This window comes from Giraffa tippelskirchi, chromosome X (genome assembly GCF_054371585.1).
Source record: "Giraffa tippelskirchi isolate mGirTip1 chromosome X, T2T-mGirTip1v1.2.pri, whole genome shotgun sequence".
Classification (NCBI taxonomy): domain Eukaryota; kingdom Metazoa; phylum Chordata; class Mammalia; order Artiodactyla; family Giraffidae; genus Giraffa; species Giraffa tippelskirchi.
In genome coordinates, this window is record NC_137289.1 from 153110989 (window position 1) to 153133584 (window position 22596).

The 22596-nt window shown below is 52.9% G+C and overlaps 2 protein-coding genes and 1 pseudogene across 9 annotated transcripts in view; all 3 read left to right on the plus strand.

The window, feature by feature from the left end:
- Positions 1-7159: 7159 nt before the first annotated feature.
- Positions 7160-11994, plus strand: LOC145535794 (uncharacterized). The gene is made up of 4 exons (XM_081564123.1): positions 7160-7734; positions 7851-7928; positions 11698-11836; positions 11932-11994. The coding sequence occupies exons 1-4, from the start codon at positions 7160-7162 to the stop codon at positions 11992-11994; spliced, it is 855 nt and encodes a 284-aa protein (XP_081420249.1).
- Positions 11995-12269: 275 nt separating this feature from the next.
- On the plus strand, positions 12270-13218 carry LOC145536519 (uncharacterized; annotated as a pseudogene).
- A 3691-nt stretch (positions 13219-16909) lies between these two features.
- Positions 16910-22596, plus strand: part of LOC145535457 (S-geranylgeranyl-glutathione receptor P2RY8-like) — a 49075-nt gene continuing 43388 nt past the window's right edge. For 7 of the 8 annotated variants that reach the window (XR_014075426.1, XR_014075423.1, XR_014075425.1 and 4 more), the window contains exon 1: positions 16910-17270. The gene's annotated coding sequence lies outside the window, so the exon portion shown is untranslated. The remainder of the gene's footprint in view (positions 17271-22596) is intronic. The other variant, XM_081563893.1, reaches the window with a different exon arrangement.

The window sequence follows — 22596 nt, forward strand, 5'->3', positions numbered from 1 at the left end:
TCAATCATCCATCCATCTATCCATCCAGACAGCCAGCCAATCATTCACTCATGCGTCCGACCATCCATTAGTCTGACTATCCATCCATCCCCCTACCCATCTGTGTCCATTCATGTGTCCATGCATCCATCCATCTGGGAACCCGTGTGTGCACCCAGTCACCGACCTCTCCATCTGCCCATCGGGCCATCCCTCTGTCCATCTACCTCAAGAATTTTGTTGTTGTTGTTGTTTCACTTGCTAAGTCACGTCCATCTCTTTGCGACCTCGTGGATGGTAGCCCACCAGGCTCCTCTGTCCATGGGATTCTCCAGGAAAGAATACTGGAGTGGGTTGCCATGCCCTCCTCCGGAGGATCTTCCCGACCCAGGGATCGAACCTGTGTCTCCTGCCTTGCAGGTGGACTCTTTACCACGGAGCCACCGGGAAATCTCAAGACTTCAGTCAGAACCACTCCTTTCCAGCAGGTGGCGCATGCCCCTCCTTAATGATCCCTGGAGGGAGCTCCCTTATATTGACCCTTTGGTCTGGTTTTGAAGCCAACGTGTCTAAAGAATTATCCGTCCTTAGCAAAGGCATCAGCCCGGTCATTTCCCACGAATGTTACCCGGTTTATGGAATCCGCCCTCTGCAACTCGGTCTCTTGCTAGATCATTCTTTGTTTAGTCCAGAACTTTTAATGCAATTTCCTGTGCCCTTTGTTGTTCAGTGAAAGTCGTGGCCGACTCTTTGTGACCTCACGGACCGCAGCGCGCCAGGCCTCCCTGTCCTTCACCAACTCCTGGAGTCTACCCAAACCCATGTACATCGAGTCGGTGATGCCATCCAGCCATCTCATCCTCTGTCGTCCCCTTCTCCTCCTGCCCCCAATCCTTCCCAGCATCAGGGTCTTTTCCAATGAGTCAGCTGTTCATATGAGGTGGCCAAAGGATTGGAGTTTCAGCTTCAACATCAGTCCTTCCAATGAACACCCAGGACTGATCTCCTTTAGGATGGACTGGTTGGATCTCCTTGCAGTCCAAGGGACTCTCAAGAGTCTTCTCCAGCAGCACAGTTGGAAAGCATCCGTTCTTCAGCGCTCAGCCTCTTTTGTGGCCCGGCCCTCACATCCGTACATGACCGCTACGTGCAGCACAATAACAAGTCACACTGTGAATGGAGGACAGAGCAGAGAATACAGTCTCTGCTCTGCTGGTGATGGGAGCGCAGATCCGTCTGGTTTCACAAAGGAGGCTGGACAAATTCTATTACATACCGTTTTCAACGTGCGCACATTCTCTTTGTGTCTGCAGTCTCAATGTCGGTAATCCGTCCTATGGAATGATTTCCCCACAGGTGTACCAAAGCATATGTGGAAGTTGTATTCCATACATTTGTGTGGCAGCTTCCCAGGTGGTGCTAGTGGGAAAGAATGCAGCTGCCAATGCAGGAGATGCAAGTTCCATCCCTGGGTGGGGAAGATCCCCTGGAGGGGGGCATGGCAACCCACTCCCGTATTCTTCCCTGGAGAATCCCAAGGACAGAGGAGCCTGGGGGGCTACAGTCCACGGGGTTACAAAGAGTCAGACGCACGCATCCTCAGAGTTGGAACTCTCAATCGTAGAGGCAAAAACAGACTTGTCTTTGATTCAGGTTAAATCTTCACTACACACAAGCAAGGGGCTTCCCCAGTGGTGGTAAAGAATCTGCCTGCCAATCCTGGAGACGCAGGTTCGATCCCTGAGTGAGGAAGATCCCCTGGAGCAGGGCATGGCACAACCCACTCCAGGATTCTTGCCTGGAAAACCCCGTGGACAGAGGAGCCTGGCAGGCTACGGTCCCTGGGGTCGCAAAGAGATGGACATGACTGAGTTACTGGGCGTGCACACACGCACGTGTTCCCTGTAGGTGTAAAAGGCGTGTGTGCAGTGAATGCTTCTGTCTGCAGGAGACCTGAAATTGGAAACAGCCCTCAGGCTCACACAGGATGCTGAGTAAGCTCTTACACTAACGGCTGCGCTGAGTCAGGCTCGGATGTCCTCACCCACCCACGCACTCACGTGAAGGCCTTGTGCTGCAGACCTGTGACATCCCCCGCTGTTGTCATGACTTGCTGTTTCCAGCTGGTTTCACACCAGGATCGGCAGTGTCGGGTGGGGGTGGGGGTGGACAGAGGAGGACGAGGATGGGATGAAGGACTCGCAGCTTGATCAGGGGTGTCCGGTTGGATTACGGGGGTAAGAGTGCGCCTGAGGTCCCAGGCTCTAGCCACTGGGTGAGGTCAGTGACATGAGCTGAGGGGGAAAGCACTAGGGGGAGGAACACTCTGGAGTAGGAAGGAGGCGAGTGAGTCCAGTCGGGTTGAGTTAGTTCGGAGCCACCTGCAGCCTTAATGGAGCTGTCCCATAAGGTAAGGAGTCCAGGGTGAGCCTGCGGCAGAAAAAAGTCATGACATAGGAAGGGCTTCCCCAGGACAGGAGAAGAAACGGCACCATCCATTAGTCCACACGTCTGTCCCTCAATTCATCCACCCATCCATCCATCCACCAGTTCATTTATCCATCATCCACCCATCCACCCATCCATCCATCCATCCACCAACTCAGTTATCCATCCATCCACCCACCAATTCAATTATCCATCATCCACCCATCCACCCATCCATCCATCCATCCACCAACTCAGTTATCCATCCATCCACCCACCAATTCAATTATCCATCATCCACTCATGCCAGAATCAATGTGTCACAATATGCATGGACTATTGTCCACCAGGGAAGCTCCGCTGAACCTCAGCATCCAATATTTATCGGTACTCAAACACATGCTAGCCACGTGGCTGTTCTTTAGTCTCCAGCCCCTCCCAGAAGTTCAGGAAACTAATATCTGCAGTGTCCGTCTTGCCCTGGAGTTTGGAGCTGACACGGTGTGTCCCAAAGTCCCCATCGTAAATTGCATCGTTAAAGGGTCCACTTACTAAAGCCCCCAAGCAAAGACATACCTGTGAGAAGGAAACTCCAGGGGCCTGGAGGCAAAGACAGCCCTGTCTTTGTTGTTGTCTAGCCACTCATTTGTGTCCAACTCTCTGCAACCCCATGGACCGCAGCACGCCAGGCCTCCCCGTCCTTCACTGTCTCCCGGCGCTTGCTCAAACTCGTCCATCGAGTCAATGATGGCATCCAACCGTCTCATCCTCTGTCACCCCCTTCTCCTCCTGCCCTCAATCTTTCCCAGCATCAGGGTCTTTTCCAGTGAGTCAGCTCTTCGCATCAGGTGGCCAAGGGATTGGAGCTTTGGACCTGTCTGAGTCAGGTCATGTCTTCATTGCATACAAGCAAGGGGCTTCCCTGGTAGCTCAAGGATAAAGTATCCGCCTGCCAGTGTAAGGCACTCGGGTTTGATCCCTGAGTGGGCAAGATTCCCCTGCAGAAGGGCATGGCCACCCACTCCAGTATTCTTGCCTGGAGAATCCCATGGACAGGGGAGCCTGGAGGGCTACAGTCCACGGGGTCGCCGAGAGTCGGACATGACCGAGCAACTGAACAACAACAGCGTCTTCACTACATGCAAGCAAAGCGCAGAAGAGCTACGTTTTATGGCAGGGCTTTGAAGGAAGATGGCAAAGGGTGATAGACAGTCTGCGGAGGTGAGGGCGGAGTCCCCTTAGGAGAACAGGGCGAGAGCTTCAAAGGCGGGAGGGACCACAGGGCTCGTCGAAGGAAGCTGAGGTGAACCTGGCCTCCCAGTGCAGACAGGGGTCCTCTGCAAGGAGACCAGGCGGCAGCAGCCCGAGGTCCTTACGGGGACTTTCTCTGGGGGCGAGGAGCTCAGAGACCTCCAGTGGGGCTCCCCGGGAGAACAAGATCCTGGCCGATCGACACGAAGCCAAACCGTACCCCGGCCGGCAGTTTCCAGGTGGAGACTGTGGTTAGAGCTCGCTGCGTTAAGTCTGCCTTCACCTCACACTTCCCTTCGCCCACGTGGCCCATCACAAGATTGTAGACAGACACACATGGTGTTTCCTGGAGCAGGAGGTCGCGTTAGCAAGGTCCCGCCCCACTCCACGTGTGCAAAGCTGTGCTGTATTTTCAGGGTGGTTGTTCCCGCTTTGCAGGCGTGAGTCAAGTGTCTGCAGGCTTTGCTGTCTTCTCCGTCACTTCTCAAAAGCGTTCCTCAAATCGCCACAGTCTTTCTACCCCAAATCTACACGGCACTGAAATCATTATTTTTTTCTTATCTATGTATTTGTACTGAAGTGTTGTTGATTTCGGTCCAGTTCAGTTGCTCAGTCGTGTCCGACTCTGTGCGACCCCATGGACTGCAGCACGCCAGGCCTCCCTGTCCATCACCAACTCCTGGGGTTTACTCAAACTCAAGTCCATCGAGTCAGTGATGCCATCCAACCATCTCATCCTCTGTCGTCCCCTTCTCCTCTCACCTTCAGTCTTTCCCAGCATCAGGGTCTTTTCCAATGAGTCAGCTCTTTGCATCAGGTGGCCAAAGGATTGGAGTTTCAGCTTCAACATCAGTCCTTCCAATGAACACCCAGGACTGATCTCCTTTAGGATGGACTGGTTGGATCTCCTTGCAGTCCGAGGGACTCTCAATAAATTTCTCCAACACCACAGATCAAAAACATCAATTCTTCAGCGTTCAGCTTTCTTTATAATCCAACTCTCACATCCATATATGACCCCTGGAAAAACCATAGCCTTGACTGGATGGACCTTTGTTGGCCAAGTAATGTCTCTGCTTTTTAATATGCTGTCTAGGTTGGTCATAGCTTTTCTTCCAAGGGGTAAGCGTTTGTTAATTTCTTGGCTGCAGTCACCCTCTGCAGTGATTTTGGAGCCCCCAAAAATAAAGTCAGCCACTGTTTCCCCATCTATTTACCATGAAGTGATGGGACCAGATGCCATGATCTTCATTTTTTGAATGCTGAGTTTCAAGCCAGCTTTTTCACTCTCCTCTTTCACTTTCATCAAGAGGCTTTTTAGTACGTCTTCACTTTCTGCCATAAGGGTGGTGTCATCTGCATATCTGAGGTTATTGATATTTCTCCCGGCGAGCTTGATTCCAGCTTGTGCTTTCTCCAGCCCAGCGTTTCTCATGATGTCCTCTGCATATAAGCTAAATAAGCAGGGTGACAATATACAGCCTCGATGGGCTCATTTCCCGATTAGGAATCAGTCCGTTGTTCCATGTCCGATTCTGACTGTTGCTTCTTGACCTGCATACAGATTTCTCAGGAGGCAGGTCAGGTGGTCTGGTATCCCCGGGTCCTTAAGAATTTGATTTACAATATTGTTAAATCCTGTTGCACAGCAAAGCGATTTGGTTATACATATATGTACATTCTTTTCTTAATATTCTTTTCCATTATGGTTTATCATAGGATCTTTTTTCATTGGAGGATAATCCCTTTACGATGTGTTCGTTTCTGCTGAACAACATCAATCAGCTATACATATGCATATACCCCTCCCTCCTGAGCCTCCCTCCCACCCCCCACCCACCCCCTAGGTCATCCCAGAGCCCCGAGCTGAGCTCCCCGTGCTGTGGAGCAGCTTCCCAGCGGCTGTCTGTGTCACACACGGTCGTGTATATGTGTCAGCTCTTCCCAGGTGGCTCAGTGGGTAAAGAACCCGCCTGCCAACACAGGAGACGTCAGAGACGCCGATTCGATCCCTGGGTGGGGAAGATCCCCTGGAGGAGGGTACGGCCACCCGCTCCAGTGTTCCTGCCTGGAGAATCCCCTTTGACACAGGAGCCTGGCGGGCTCCATAGGGGTCGTGAAGCATCGGACACGACCGAAGGGACTCAGCACGCACACACACGCACATCTGTCAATGCTTCTCTCTCAGTGTTTCCTGCCTCCCCCTCCACCCGCCGTATCCACAGGGACTTCACTGTGCTCCAGTCTCTCAGTCACGTCCGACTCTTTTTCTTGCCTTGAGAACCCCACGAGGAAGTCTTCCTATTTAATAAAGGACACCAGCCGGAGCTCTCCCTTTCTCCTTCCTGAAAGGAAAGCTGAGATGTGTATGGTTCTCTTGGAGTCTTTCTGCCCCCCTCCCTTTCTCTCCCGCCGACTGTACGACACGTGCATCATCTCTGATCTTGGGGTTTGCAGACAGAGACCCCTGAGGGCTGGTGCAAGGCAGACAGAAGCCGCCCCAAGTCACTGGAAATTGTCCAGGGGGCTGACTGGACAAGGAGAGGTGATCTGTGTCCGGCCCTTGTTGACAGTGAGCTCGCAAGAATCAAACAGGCTCCGTGCGAAAGGACCCAGGGTACCACTCTGGGTTATTTAAGGTTGCTAAGCAACTGGCAACTGAGGACGACATTTCCCTGACAACACAGCCTGTGCTACAGATCCTGGGAATTCATTAGACGTTGGTGTGCGAGTGATGTTATAGATGTGGCATGAAGGATGCAGAGGGTTTGACTTCTTTCCCTTGTGAGAGGTAGACAACGAGACGTTGTGAAGATCAGATCAGACAGAGGCTTCGGAACAGGAGAGAAAGATACACAACCAAGATAAACACGAGTCATTCCCTTCGCAGAAATGACGTCGTGGGGTCTCTCACCTGAGTCCACGCGTGTGGCGTGCGTGCTCAGTTGCTCGGTCGTGTCCGACTCTTTTTGCCACCCCCTGGACTGTAGCCCAGCAGGCTCCTCTGTCCATGGGATTCTCCAGGCGACAATACTGGAGTGGGTTGCCATTTCCTCCTCCAGGGGATCTTCCTGACCCAGGGATCGAACCTGCATCTATTCTATCTCCTGTATTGGCAGTTCTTTAGCACGGCCACACACAGGAAGCTCCATGCAGGAGTCTGAGCTCACTGAAGTCATTCGTTTGCTGTGCACCTCAGTTATCTGGAGCCAGTCTCCTGTTTTTCTCCCGAGTCCTCTCAGGGTGCTCTGTTGGGAGCGGCTACAGTGGCTGAGGACTGGGTTGGGGGGTGTGCAGTCTGTTTATTTCAGTCCTGAGTTCCCTAAGGGCTCACAGTCAGGTGACAGCAGTGGCTGAATCGCTGCAATATTCTTTGTTTTGTAATACGGAAGTCAATATTTTTCATTCACAGTTGCAAGGATTGAGAATCCCACTGACAAGTGAATTGAACTAGGGTCTGGGAACTCACGGCACTGGTCACCTTTGTCCTCTTTATCCATTCATGCATGCTCCCATCCATCCATTCATCCACCCACCATCTACCCATAAACCTTCTGTCTGTCATCCATCCACCCACCCACTCATCCATCCACCCACCCACTCATCCAGCCAGCCATTCATCCATCCAACATCCATCCATCCATCCACTCATCCATCTATCCTCCCACCCACCCACCCATCCACTTACCCATCCATCTGCCATCCATCCACCCACCCACTCATCTATCCACTCACCCACTCATCCAGCCAGCCGTTCATCCATCCATCATCCATCCATCCATCCACCCATCCACCCATCCATCCATCCACCCATCCACCCATCCATCCATCCACCCATCCACCCATCCATCCATCATCCATCCATCCATCCACTCATCCATCTATCCACCCACCCATCCACCCATCCATCCACTTACCCATCCATCCATCATCCATCCATCCATCTACCCATAAACCTTCTATCCGTCATCCATCCACCCACCCACTCATCCATCCACCCATCCATCCATCCACCCATCCACCCATCCATCCATCCACCCATCCACCCATCCATCCGTCATCCATCCACCCACCCACTCATTCAGCCACCCACACACTCATTCATCCACTCATCCATCCACCCACCCATCCATCCATCCCCCATCCACCCATCATCCATCCATCCATCTACCCATAAACCTTCTATCCGTCATCCATCCACCCACCCACTCATCCATCCACCCATCCATCCATCCATCCATCCATCCATCCTCCTATCCATCCACCCACTCGTCTATCTATCCATCCATCCATCTGCCCACCCATCCATCATCTGTCCATCCACCCACCCACTCACCCATCCATTCATCCATCCACCATCTACCCACCCATAAAGTTTCTATCCGTCATGCATCCATCCACCCACCCATGCATCCAGCCAGCCACACACTCATTCATCCACTTATCCATCCACCCACCCGTCCATCATTCATCCATTGATCCACCCACTCATCTATCCATCATCCGTCCATCCACTCATCAGTCCCCCCATCCACCCACCCATCCTCCCTACCTCTCTACTCTCCCAGCACACTCATCAAAAACCTCTCTCAAACTCTCCTTCTCCGCACATCTCATCCTCAGTTGAGACAATCGCCACTTTGGACAAAATTCTCTTGATCAAGGGACCACCAGCCTCTCCTCTTCATGTGTCATGAACTTCGCCTCATGCGTCCCACCCTCTATTAAAATGATACTGCTTGGCTCCTTGTGAATTTCTGCAACAAGTTTCACTCTTCTCAAAGATCACATGCCGCGAGCATCGCTCTGCTCATCAGTGAATTCGGGGCTGCTAGTTTTACGGCTTCCCCAAGGACATACGATCAGCAAACTCAGGGAAATTCTCACCAGTTATTGCTGGCATTTCCATCTCCCCGAGACAGTAGCTAGCTTTGCAGCCCATCTCAGCCACCCAGCCTGGCTCACAGGTAAACTTGCTGTTTCCTACAGCGAGGAGCTGGGTGGGGCCGGCTCTTAACTTCCTGCCTTCTCTCGGTTCCATTTTTCATCTCTTTGCTCACCAAGCATCTTGCAGCTGCTGTGACAATGACCGACATGCAGAATTGCAGGGATATTTAGGTGCTGGATAGGGCTTCCCTGGTGGCTCAGGTGTTAAAGAGTCTACTCACAATGCAGGGTTCGAGCCCTGGGTCAGGAAGATCCCCTGGAGGAGGAAATGGCAACCCACTGCAGTATTCTTGCCTGCAGAATCCCATGGACAGAGGAGCCTGGCAGGCTGCAGTCCGTGGGGTCGCAAAGAGTCAGACACGACTGAGCGACTCACACTTTCACTTTCATTTTAGAGCTGGAAAAAGTGTTTACCGTGCCATGGGCCCCTTCTCCCTCTGTGCAGAGGGTTTCAGCATCCATTGTGGCCAGGATCCTCACATCTGGGTCTTTCCATAAATGAACCAGTTCCCTAGCATTCACTTTGCCTCTCTGTCCAGGGCAGCTGCAGAGATGCAAACAAGCTTTACGATTCTTTTTGTTGCACGTGGAAAGCTGTTAGGGTAAGATTAGCCTGCGACAATGATACCTGCTGGGATGTGTTGCTTGGAAAAGCCCCCTCTGACTCCACGTGGGAACCATTTCTTGGACTTGCTGTCTGTTGCATCTATTATTATAATCACACACGATGGCCCGCTTCAGAGAGCCCTGCCCCTCTGCCTGGCTGATAAAGCACCTTTGTTCAGAACCCCGTCCACCTGTGGATGGCACGAAGGAAGAAATGAACACATCCCCCTGCCCGAGGCTCACCATTCTAGGAGATGTTTGCAAGACGAATGCCCTTCCCACTTTGTCTCCTCCCCGTCCCCCGCCCTCCCCCGCTCCAGTCTGGGTTCTCAGCTGTCGAAAGCCAGGAAATCTTGACAAGAAGGAAGAAGGGAGGGGATCCCTTGCTCTGAGCTGTTCTGTCTTCGCCTTGATGAGAGGGGATCAGACGTGAGGTGGGCCAAGACCTGCCTCAGAGGAAAACCCCGAAACCACACAGAGGTGAGTGTCGTCTGTAGGTGGGCCCACAACTCCCAGGCTGTCTCAGAATTAACCCACTCACCACCACAAAGTAAGCCACGCTCCCGGGGAGAGTCTGGGGGTAGCCTTGGGGCTCCCTTCTCTCCGCAGCTGAGCCCTGGGGCCTGAAGACTTATGCCAACCTTGTGACTGAAGTGGAAACACTCTTTGCAGAGGTAATTCATGCAATAATCTAGGTGAGGCTCCTCCTGGATGGGGGTGGCCCTAAACCCCGTGACAGGGTCCTCATAAGGCACAGAAGAGGGGAGACACGGACACAGAGGAGAAGCCACACGGAGACGCAGGCGGAGACGGGAGGGAGGTGGCCACCAGCCCAGGGACGGACGCCCGGAGCCCCCAGAAGCCGGAAGAGGCGGGAAGGACCCTCCCCTGGAGACTCTGCAGGGAGCTCAGCCCTGGGACACCTTGACCTCAGATGTCTCATTTCCAGGACTGGGGGATAATGGATTCCAATTGTTTCAATATGTCCAGCTTATGGTCATTTGTAGCAGCTGGTTGGGCTTCCCAGGTGGCTCTAGTGCTAAAGAGCCTACCTGCCAATGCAGGAGAGAAAAGAGACAAGGGTTTGATCCCTGGGTCAGGAAGATCCCCTGGAGGAGGGCATGGCAACCCATTCCAGTGTTCTTGCCTGGAGAATCCCATGGACAGAGGAGCCTGGTAGGCTGCAGTCCATGGGGTCGCAGAGAGTCGGACATGACTGAAGTGACTTAGCACAGACATACACACCCCCAGCGACCTCCACGGTGGGATCGTTTAAAACATGCAAGATTTTGAGTCTTTTGAGGGTGGAGAGAAATCAGGGTTCCGGAGGCCCTGGGCCAGGAGACCCAGAGGGCAGAGACAGGCCTGGCAGGGTAGAGTTTGTTCTTGGAGGGGGCTGCGTCCTTGGCCAGGAGCCCACACATCTCAGTATGGTCCAGCCATGTTGAGTTGGGTCTCGAATGTCTCAAGGAGCCCAGAACTTGCTTTCAGTTACAGGATCAGCGTTGCCATGACACAAACCGTCATGAGGAACTCAGGCTGAGGGTCTTTAGAAAGTGAAAGTGGGCTGAGTCAGTGCAGGCTACTGATTTTGCACCTTTTGTCAGTTTCACTTTTTGCTTTTGCTTGCAGACAACCATCTCCAGGGTCTCATCGGTGTTGGATGCAGCCAGCTGCGTTCTGCTTGCCAGGATCATACAGGTGACACAGTGACCCTATTTCCACATCAGATATATTCCATCTGTCCCCCGAGCTCTGGGCTCTTGGTTGGTGGGTCGAAAGGGACTCAGCAGGAGACTCAAAAGCCCTGGGGCAGTTGACACTCCCAAGGACAGAGTCTGTCTGCTTCTTTTTTTTTTTTTTTTTAATTTTGGTGAAATGCACATTGCCTTCAGCGAATCATTTTAAAATTCAGTGTTGTGCAACCGTCATCTTTATCTAGGTTTGGAACATTTCCATCCCCCTACAAAGACACACCACCCGAATAAGTCATCCCCCTTCCGCCAGCCCCCTGGCACCACAAACCCACTTTCTCCCTCTGTGCATTTGCCTGTTCTGGATGCTTCCTATAGATGGAATCACACACTGTGCATCCCTCTGCGTCTGCTTGTCTCACTGAGCATCATCTGTTCAAGGTCCATCCACGTTGCAGCCTGTGTCAGAGCTTCACTCCTTTTCATGGCTGCATAATATTCCACTGAGTGGATGGACCCCATGCTGTTTATCCATCATCCATCCATCCATCTATCCTTTATCTATCCACCTACCTATCCATCCATCCATCCATCCACCCACCCACCCATCCACCCAGCATCCATCCACCCACCCACCCATCCGTCATCCATCCATCCACTCATCCATCCATCCACCATCCATCCTCCATCCACCCATCCATTCATTAATCCACCCACCCATCCATCCGACCATCCATCATCCATCCATCATCCACTTATCAATCATCCATCCACCCATCCATCCATCCATCCACCCATCCATCCATCCATCCACCCATCTACCCATCCATCCATCCATCCATCCACCATCCACTTATCAATCATCCATCCATCCATGGACACTTGGGTTGTTTCCAGCTTTGGGCTGTTGTAACTCATGCAACTTGAACAACGTAGACTCATCTCCTCCTGGGTCCCACTTAGTGGGGCCCAGAGCCCTTTCTGATCCCTTTGACTCTGTTAACACTCATACACCGAGACCTCACAGCCTGGCCTCGTGCCAGGGGTATGGGGAACTGAAATCTTCTCCCCGGGCCTGCAGTACCCATGACCTTGTTTTTTCTCTTGAGGTTTTTTCAGTGCCAGCATCTCAAGAGAAACCGCCAGACCGGATGGAGAGCGCTGATAGGTGAGCTGAAGGGTGTGTCCCTTCCTCTTTCCGTGTGTTCACCTGACTCTCCGTACCAAGTGGTCCACCCAGGGCTGCAGTGAAACCCGGAGGCCACAATACAGGAACCCGCCTTTCCGAGAGGCCAGTGGTGGTTCCTGCAAAACTAGGGGCTGCCTTAATTGCCTCTCAGGGTCCACTTTGCTCTGAAAGGTGTGATGGAAACCAAAGTGCAGGCTCAGGACTGTGAGCTAGCCCATCCACCCACTTATCCATCAACCCATCCATTCATCCATCCAAACATCCATCCACTCATCCATCCATCCTCTCATCAATTCATCCATCCATCCATCATCCATCATCTACCATCCATCCATCCATCATCCACCATCCATCCATCCACCATCCATCCATCCATCCATCCACCCATCCATCCATCATCAATTCATCCATCCACCCATCATCCATCCATCATCCATCCATCATCCATTCATCATCCATCCATCCATCCATCATCCATCCATCCATCCACCCATCCATCCATCTTCCATCCATCATCCATCCATCATCTATCATCCATCCATCATCCATCCATCATCCATCACCCATTCATAATCCATCCATCCATCATCTATCATCCATCCATCATCCATCCATCCATCATCCATCCATCCATCCATCATCCATCCATCCATCCACCCATCCATCCATCTTCCATCCATCATCCATCCATCCATCATCCATCATCCATCCATCATCCATCCATCCGTCATCCGTCATCCATCCATCATCCATCCATCATCCATCATCCATCCATCAACCCATCATCCACCATCCATCCATCCACCATCCATCCATCCATCAACCCATCATCCACCATCCATCCATCCACCATCCATCCATCCATCCACCCATCCATCCATCATCAATTCATCCATCCATCATCCATCATCCATCCATCATCTATCATCCATCCATCCATCCATCATCCATGCATGCATCCATCCACCCATCCATCCATCCATCTTCCATCCATCATCTATCATCCATCCATTATCCATCATCCATCATCCATCCATCCATCATCCATCATCCAGCCATCATCCATCATCCATCCATCATCCATCATCCACCCATCCATCATCCATCATCCACCCATCCATCATCTATCATCCATGCATCCATCCATTCACCCATCATCCATCATCCATCCGTCCATCATCCATCATTCATCCACCATCCATCATCCATCCATCCATCATCCATCATCCATCCATCCACCATCCATCATCCATCCATCATCTATCCATCCATCATCCATCCATCATCCATCATCCATCCATCTATCATCCATCATTCATCCACCATCCATCATCCATCCATCATCCATCCATCATCCATCATCCATCCATCCACCATCCATCCACCATCCATCATCTATCCATCCATCATCCATCCATCATCCATCATCCATCCATCCATCATCCATCATCCATCCATCATCCATCCATCCATCCACCCATCATCTATCATCCATCCATCCATCATCCATCCGTCATCCATCCATCATTCATCCATCCATCCACCCACCATCCATCATCCATCCATCCATCATCCACCATCCATCATCCATCCATCCATCATTCATCCATCATCCACCCATCATCCATTCATAACCCATCCATCCATCATCCATCCATCCATCCATCATCCATCCATCCATCCATCCATCCATCCATCCATCTTCCATCCATCATCCATCCATCATCCATCATCCATCCATCATCCATCCATCATCCATCATCCATTCATAATCCATCCATCCATCATCTATCATCCATCCATCATCCATCCATCCATCCATCCATCATCTATCCATCCATCCACCCATCCATCCATCTTCCATCCATCATCCATCCATCATCTATCATCCATCCATCATCCATCCATCCATCATCCATCATCCATCCATCCATCATCCATCATCCATCCATCATCCATCCATCCATCATCCATCATCCATCCATCATCCATCCGTCATCCATCCATCATCCATCCATCATTCATCCATCCATCCACCCACCATCCATCATCCATCCATCCATCATCCACCATCCATCATCCATCCATCCATCATTCATCCATCATCCACCCATCATCCATTCATAATCCATCCATCCATCATCCATCCATCCATCCATCATCCATCCATCCATCCACCCATCCATCCATCTTCCATCCATCATCCATCCATCATCTATCATCCATCCATCATCCATCCATCATCCATCCATCCATCATCCATCATCCATCCATCCATCATCCATCATCCATCCATCATCCATCCATCCATTCACCCATCATCCATCAGCCATCCATCCATCATCCATCATTCATCCATCATCCATCAGCCATCCATCAGCCATCCATCCATCATCCATCATCCATCCATCATCCATCCATCCATTCACCCATCATCCATCCATCCATCATCCATCATTCATCCATCATCCATCATCCATCCATCATCCATCCATCCATCATCCATCATCCATCCATCAACCCATCATCCACCATCCATCCATCCACCATCCATCCATCCATCAACCCATCATCCACCATCCATCCATCCACCATCCATCCATCCATCCACCATCCATCCATCCATCCACCCATCCATCCATCATCAATTCATCCATCCATCCATCATCCATCATCCATCCATCATCTATCATCCATCCATCATCCATCCATCCATCCATCATCCATGCATCCATCCATCCACCCACCCATCCATCCATCTTCCATCCATCATCCATCCATCATCTATCATCCATCCATCATCCATCCATCATCCATCCATCCATCATCCATCATTCATCCACCATCCATCATCCATCCATCCATCATCCATCCATCATCCATCCATCCATCCACCTATCATCTATCATCCATCCATCCATCATCCATCCGTCATCCATCCATCCACCCACCATCCATCATCCATCCATCCATCATCCACCATCCATCATCCATCCATCCATCCATCATTCATCCATCATCCACCCATCCAACATTCATGCATCCACCCACCCACCCGTGGGTCTGGTCTCCGTGGGGAGGAAGAGGAAATGTGGGCAACTGGATTTCCCCTCCACAGGCTCAAGGCACAGGCTCACCCCAGATGGCGTCAGCATCCCCAGGGGTGTGGCCTGGCCCTGCTCAGTGGCAGATCAGGCTTCTGCTCCCTTCTACTTTCACATTTGCTGGAGCCAGGACCCCCGAGAGCCAGGATGGGAGAGCAGACCCTCCACCTGCTGGAAAGACCCACGTGGACAAAGTTTGCAGTTTGTAGGAGAGTGGAGCTGGGGTGGATGCCAGATTGCCATCTTGTCATCTCAAAGTGCTTTTCAACAACTAGATAATCTCATACCACGTGGACAACGGACATCTTCCTCCCCACTGTAACTGGGCAGGTGCCTACGAGGCCTTCCCAGGACAGACCTGCCCTGCAATGTCCCCAGCCTGCCTTCTGGGTTGTAGCATAGCTTTGACCTCAGGTATCCCTGAATTCCAAAGAATACATTCAATCAGAGAACCGAGAAAACACAGAAATCAAGAAACGCAATCAAGTAAGACAAAATAATAACTATGGTGCTTCCCCGGTGGCTCAGACGGCCATGCAGAAGATTCAGGTTCAGTCTCCAGGTCAGGAACATCCCCTGGAGAAAAGCATGGCAAGCCACCCCAGTATTCTTGCCTGGAGAATCCCAGGGACAGAGGAGCCTGGTGGGCTACAGTCCATGGGGTCACAAAGAGCTGGACATGACTGAGATATGTAGATAGAAAGAAGAAGTTAGTTGCTCAGTCACGTCCGACTCTTTGCGACCCAGTGGAGTGTAACCCTCCAGGCTCCTCTGTCCATGGGATTCTCCAGGTGAGAATACTGGAGTGGGTTGGCATGGCAGTACCTCCAGGGGCTCTTCCCAACCCAGGGATCCAACACAGGTCTCCCACATTGCAGGCGGGTTCTTGGCCGTCTGAGCCGCCAGGGAAGCATACAGAGGTGCTTATATCCCCCATACCCCATAAGTAGACAGATGACCCCGGGTTTTCCCGAAACTGCGGTTCCACATTCGCTCATTCGGCACCCGCGTGACTTCCCAGAAGACGGCCGCTCAGAACCAGCACGCTCATCCCCTCTTCCGCATGACCCTGGGCCCCAGAGCTGGACTTTGGCTCTCGGAGGGTCTTTTCCCAGCAGCTGCCTCCTTCTGATCACAGCGCACCTGCTGTGAAGTCCCCTTCGTCACCTCTCCACGTGGGCCACACCATCCGGCCCAGCTCCCTCTCTGCTCTGGATTGCGTGATCGATCGAGGGGCCGGGGGTCTGGGGGCGGGGTCGAGATGGGGGTGGGGTGTGAATCCGGCTCGGTCCAGCTAGAAGAGGGAACGGGCTTCCTGGGCGCCCCTGGGGGCGTGGGTCCCCGCGCAGGTCACCTTCTGGCTGCAGAACCAAAAGAGGTCGCCAGGCACCCAGGTTTCGCCTGCGAGAGGAAGTCTCCGCGTAGCACAGTTTTACAACTTTTTTTTTTTTAAATAAAAAATCGTCAGGCATTGTTCGGTCTGAGATTCACTGCAGGTCACTGCCAGCGGCACCGTAGGGACCGCGACCCCCCTTCCTGGTCTGCAGGGTCTGGTGCGCGTCTGCACGCTGCAGACCTTCTCGGAGAGGCGGCGTCTCCTCCAAGCAGTCGCCTAGGGGACGGCACGAGCCACCACGAGGTCCAGGCTCTGGGCCGCACCCCACCCTCCCCCCCTGCACCCCGCCCCCGGGGCAGGGCGCGCGCTGATAGGAGGGGCCCCGGCGGGCTTGGACGCCAGGAGACTGCAGACCATCAGACGGTTATACAGGAAATTTCAAAACGGGTTTCCTCTGCACCTACCCTGAGTCTCCACTGCAGCCTCCCGGAGCCGGGGAGGGGGTACCTTTCGAGGCTCTGTATCCGGCGAGTGTGCAAAGCCCGCGCGCAGTGTGCGCGCCCGACACGGCGGCGATGCTGGCGTCCGGGTCGCGCCCTGACACCCACCCCGGGCTCCTTCGGGGGCGGCGGGACGGCGGCTTCCTGACGCCAGGCTCGGTCTGAAGCACGGCTGCCGCGCGTTCGGATCCAGCCTCGGGCTGCGTCTACACCGCTGACGGGCATCGGCCTTTCCAGGTGCGTCCAGTTTCTGATTTACGCGCGTTGTCTGGAACCCGGGGCGCCGCCGGGGAAGGGCCTTACGGGGCTGAGAGCTTGGGAAGGAGCGCTGCGTGCGTCCTCCTCTCTTGAGGAGGCACGGACAAGACAGGAAAAGCTTCAGACAGACAGGGCCTGCGTGCGCGCTGTCAGTGGTGTCCGACTCTTTGCGACCCCACGGACGGCAGCCTGCCAGGCCCCTCTGTCCATGGAGATCCTCCACGCAAGAATAGGAGTGGGTTGCCATGCCCGTCTCCAGGGGACCTTCCCGACCCAGGGATCGAGCCCGGGTCTCCTGCGGCTCCTGCATTGCAGGCGCGACCACTTGGCGGGGAGATGCTTTGAACGCAGTCTCCTGGTGCAAACCCCAGGAAACCTCACCAGCGCACAGATGGGCGCAGAAGGTGGCCAGGCACGACTAGGGGACGGAGACAGGGTGCGGGGGGTGGCGTGGGGGGCTGGGTCGGGGAGGGTTCCAGCCGCTGGGGGGCCCCCGTGAGCCCTGAGAGCGCCTCACTGGCACCGATTCACCCAGAAACCCAGGTTCTTGCATGTCATGCCTGTGCGCTCAGTCGTGTCCGACTCTTCGCGAATCCAGACTGTAGCCGCCGGGCTCCTGTGTCCACGGCATCTCCCAGGCAGCAATACTGGAGTGGGTTGCTGTTTCCTTCTCCAGGCAAATCTTTCCCCCCCGGGGATCGAACCGCGCAGTCTCGTGTGTCTCTTGCCTTGGCAGGCGGGTTCTTTACTTGGAAAGCTGCTTTTTATAAACCACCCCCGGTTTGGGAAGCAGTGAGGCGCCGCGTGCACACTGGTCTCTGCCCTGGGAATTCCTGGAGGTGCAAACCCGGAGTCTGTGCGTTTAGGGTCACGCCTGGCGAGGAGGAATTAACGCAGCGTAATGCTTCTGCTTCCAAACCAAGGAGGGTTTTTTTTTTCTTCTTCTTCTTCTCTACTCTCTGTCAGGTTGTCATATGTTTTCTGCATGGGGGTCAGAAGGTGCACCCCCTTCACCCCGGTCCCGGGGCAGGAGCGCCGAGGAACCGGGGCCGGGCGGGGCCGCGTCCTCAGTCCGTCCCTTTAGAAGCGGCGCTGAGTGGTTGGATTGGACGGGGCCCCTGGGCCGGACGTGAGCGCGGACTTTACTTTTAAAACGCCTCCAGGAGCGGCAAAAATCGCGGTTTCGTTTTCGGGGGCGGGGAGAGCTGTGCGTTGCCATGGCCAGTGTTCGCGGCCGGAGTGGGTGCACCCCCTGTATGTGGTCCCCGCATCCTGGCGACCCCTGCCCGCCTCTAGGAGGAGGAACCAGGCCGTGGGAAGAGTCTGGAGGCTGGGCGGACCCTCCGGACATTGGCCATGGTTTCTGAAACATCCCCACTCAGCCGCACGGACCCAGGGGGGCAAAGGGGCAATACCACCCGTTAGAGGTCACCTGGGACCCCTCGCAATCCTACTGAGGCCTGTGTTACCATCTTAGGGATGAAGGCAGGAAGGCGGGGAGCGATGGGTTACGGGGGCGGTCCCCAGGGATGCCCCTCCTCCCCGGCCCAGCCTCTCTGTCTGTCCCTCCCTCGTGGGTGTGTCCACCAGCGGGCCTCCTGCCCAAGGGCCCTGTCCTGCCTGAGAGTCAGGAGCGGGCAAGACACCGGGAACCCCATGCCCCTCTGGTACCTTATCCTGCTCCCTGACTGTGGGCAATTGTCCAGGCCCCCCCATCCGCCCCCCCAGGAGATGACCCATGCTACCCACAGACCCTCCCCAGGGCCAACACCACATCTCAGGGAGCCTTGACCCAGCAAATAAGCACATACGTGGGCTGCAGGGTGGGGTCCCCTGGAATGTCTCCCAGGGTCAGTGCTGGGAGCCCCCAGGGAGAATTCTGCAGCCGTGTCCACCAACTGCTTCCCTGGTGGCTCCGGGGTAAATGCAGGAGACACCAACGCAAGAGACACAGGAGATGTGGGTTCGATCCCTGGGTCTGGAAGATGAGTAGATGCTAGGCAGATAGACAAGTAAATTGCAAATAAATTAGATAGATGATTGATAGATGGTGGACAGATTGACAACTGAGAGTTGAATAGATGGACAAGTAGGTGAATTTTTTGATTTGTAGATAGATACACAGACCGACAGACAAAGGGATAGATAAAAAAAAAATGGTAGATGAATCTGCCTACCAATGCATGAGACTCGGATTTGATCTCTGGGTCAGGAAGATCCTCTGGAGAAGGGAATGGCAACCCACTCCAGTATTCTTGCCTGGAGAATTCCAAGGACAGAGGAGCCTGGAGGGGGGGGGCTACATACAGTCCATGGGGTCACCAAGAGTCGGACATGATTGAAGTGACTTAGCATGCATGCATGCATAGACAGGTAAACATAGATAGCACACACATAGTAGAAAAATATAGATAAATGATGGATGATAGATGGATAAACAGATGATAGTCTGGGTGATTGATGGAGGATAGATGGATAGATAGAAGACAGAGAGAGAGATGTAGATGATAGGTAAGTATGGAGACAGATAGATGGATGGATAGATGGGTGGATAGATGGAGAGATGGATGGATGGATGGATGGATAGATAGATGGATAGATGGATGGATAGATGGATAGATGGATGAGTGGATAGATGGATAGATGGGTGGATAGATAGATGGATGGATAGATAGATGGATAGATGTACAGATAGATGGATGGATGGATAGATAGATGGATAGATGGATAGATGGGTAGATAGATAGATGGATGGATAGATAGATGGATATATGTATGGATAGATGTACAGATAGATGGATGGATGGATGGATAGATGGATAGATGGGTGGATAGATAGATGGATGGATAGATAGATGGATATATGGATGGATAGATGTACAGATAGATGGATGGATGGATGGATAGATGGATGGATAGGTGGATAGATAGATAGACATAGATGATAGGTATGCAGGAATGGAGATATATATATAGAGAGAGCGATAGATGAAAGCTAGGTAGGTACGGGGATAGATAGAGAGCTGGAAGGCTCTCATGGTTAGACAGCATTTCTCAGCTCACACTATTAATACTGGCCTTTTAGACGGGATAATTCCTGGCCCTTCCCCTGCACTGTAGGCTATTAAACAGCATCTCTGGTCTTCACCGACCAGAGGCCTCTAGCATCCCTAGAGATCTTCATCTGCAAACCTGTCCCCAGACATCAGCAAAGCCTCCTCTGTGAGGCAGAGTCACCCGCGCCAGTTCACGGCCACCAGGGAAAGGAGAAGACAAAGGTGGGGGGACAAGTGCAACCGGAGCGCTCGGAGGAGAAGCAGGAGCACCTCACACCCCCCGCCCCGGGGCTCAGGGTGACCACCCGCCGCTTCAGGGCCTGCGGGGCCACTTTCTGCCACGTCTCAAGCTTAGCCGCGTGCTCCTGTCCCTGTAACACAATAATGAAAGTGAGAGAAGACCCTGTGGTACGCTGAGATCACGGGTACGGGATAAAAGAGCATCCTTTGGGCGGGGCCATGTCTTACTGAAAGAGTGTGTAGAACCTGGTTGCTCGCTGTTCAAAACCCAACAGACAGGCCAGGCTGGTGGAAAGGGAAGTTTGCTTTATTTCAGATGCTGGCAACTGGGTGGGGGGCTGGTGGTGGCGGAGAGCAGTGGACATCTGTCCAGAGGCCGACTACCCACCCCCCACCCCCTGCTCCAACAAGCAAGGGGTGAGAGCTTTTATAGACAAAAGCAGAGGGGACTACATGCTGAAACAGCACAGTCATCCCTAACAGTGGTCTTCACATCGGTCGGCAGTGCTCTCACCAGCATCAGCTAGGTCGTTTTAGGTACGGTTCATCTTCAGTCCCAGGGATGCGTTTGTTTCCATTTCTTTGCGGCCAGCTCTTGGAATGGTGGCAGCTCACGTCCTCGGCACAGTCCGGCCGTCATGTAGTTGATCTTCTCCACCTGATGTTCTAGTATCTATAAGACAGCTCACAGGATACGGTTCAGAATATACAGCCCCTGAGAAAGAAGTAAAGGTCCTTGACTATGTTTAATGACTCAGTTCGGTTCAGTCACTCAGTCTTGTCGGACTCTTTGCGACCCCATGGACCGCAGCAGCCAGGCCTCCCTGTCCATCGCCAACTCCCAGAGCTTGCTCAAACTCATGTCCATTGAGTCAGTGATGCCGTCCAATCATCTCATCATCTGTCACCCCCTTCTCCTGCCGCCTTCAATTTTTCCCAGCATCACGGTCTTTTCCAGTGAGTTAGCTCTTTGCATCAGGCAGCCAAAGGATTGGAGTTTCAGCTTCAGCATCAGTCCTTCCAATGAATATTCAGTGCTGATCTCCTTTAGGATGGACTGGTTGGATCTCCTTGCAGTCCAAGGGACTCTCAAGAGTCTTCTCCAGCACCACAGTTCAAAAGCAGCAATTCTTCGGTGCTCAGCTTTCTTCAGCTTAATGACTACATTATCATTATTTAGCCTCCTTTGACTTCTATCCATTTTCTACTTCTCTGATTAAACTTATTCTTTGAGTAAAGTTTTCCACAGACAAAAGGCAGGCAGAGGACATTGGGGGTGGTGGGCGATGACCAGAGCATCCTGCCCCATTCCGAATGGAGCAAGGTTTAGACCCCACTGTCCACACAAACCACTCCATCTTGAAGGAAATCAGTCCTGAATATTCACTGGAAGGACTGATGCTGAAGCTGAAACTCCAATCCTTTGGCCACCTGATGCGAAGAAGTGGCTCATTGGAAAAGACCCTGATGCTGGGAAAGATTGAAGGTGGAAGGAGAAGGGGATGACAGAGGATGAGATGGCTGGATGGCATCACCGACTCAATGGACATGAGTTTGAGCCAGCTCCGGGAGTTGGTGGTGGACACAGAAGCCCGGCGTGCTGTAGACCATGGGGTCACAAAGAGTCGGACATGACTGAGCGACTGAACTGAACTAAACTGTCCACACAAAGACCCCAGCATGAGCCCTTTGCATCTTCCCCATACCATGGGATTACCCACTCAAGAGCGAACCAAGCATGGGCTCCGACAAGTGGCATTGTTACCGACAAAACGGGAAGCATAGGAAGTGTCTTTTGTAATATCCTGTGCTATAAAGGGAACGGAGGGAGTGGGTGGATTACAAGATGTGGATCCCAGCCTCCCGGTCAGTCACTGCCACTGACCAGGCCCATTGGCCAGGGTTGCGGGCTCCTCCGAGACACCCTACGGCTGGAGGCGTGGTTCTCCAAGTGTTTGTGTCACAGGCAGCTGAGCAGTCAGGGCAGGGGTGGACCAGCAGGCTGGCAG

Coding starts and splice junctions, on each gene's coding strand:
- LOC145535794 (XM_081564123.1), top strand. CDS start 7,160: ATGCATGCTCCCATCCATCCATTCATCCACCCACCATCTACCCATAAA. Junction 7,929..11,697: donor TCCTATCCATCCACCCACTC/GTCTATCTATCC, acceptor TCCATCCATCCA/CCCATCCATCCATCCATCCA. Junction 11,837..11,931: donor ACTCATGCAACTTGAACAAC/GTAGACTCATCT, acceptor GAGACCTCACAG/CCTGGCCTCGTGCCAGGGGT.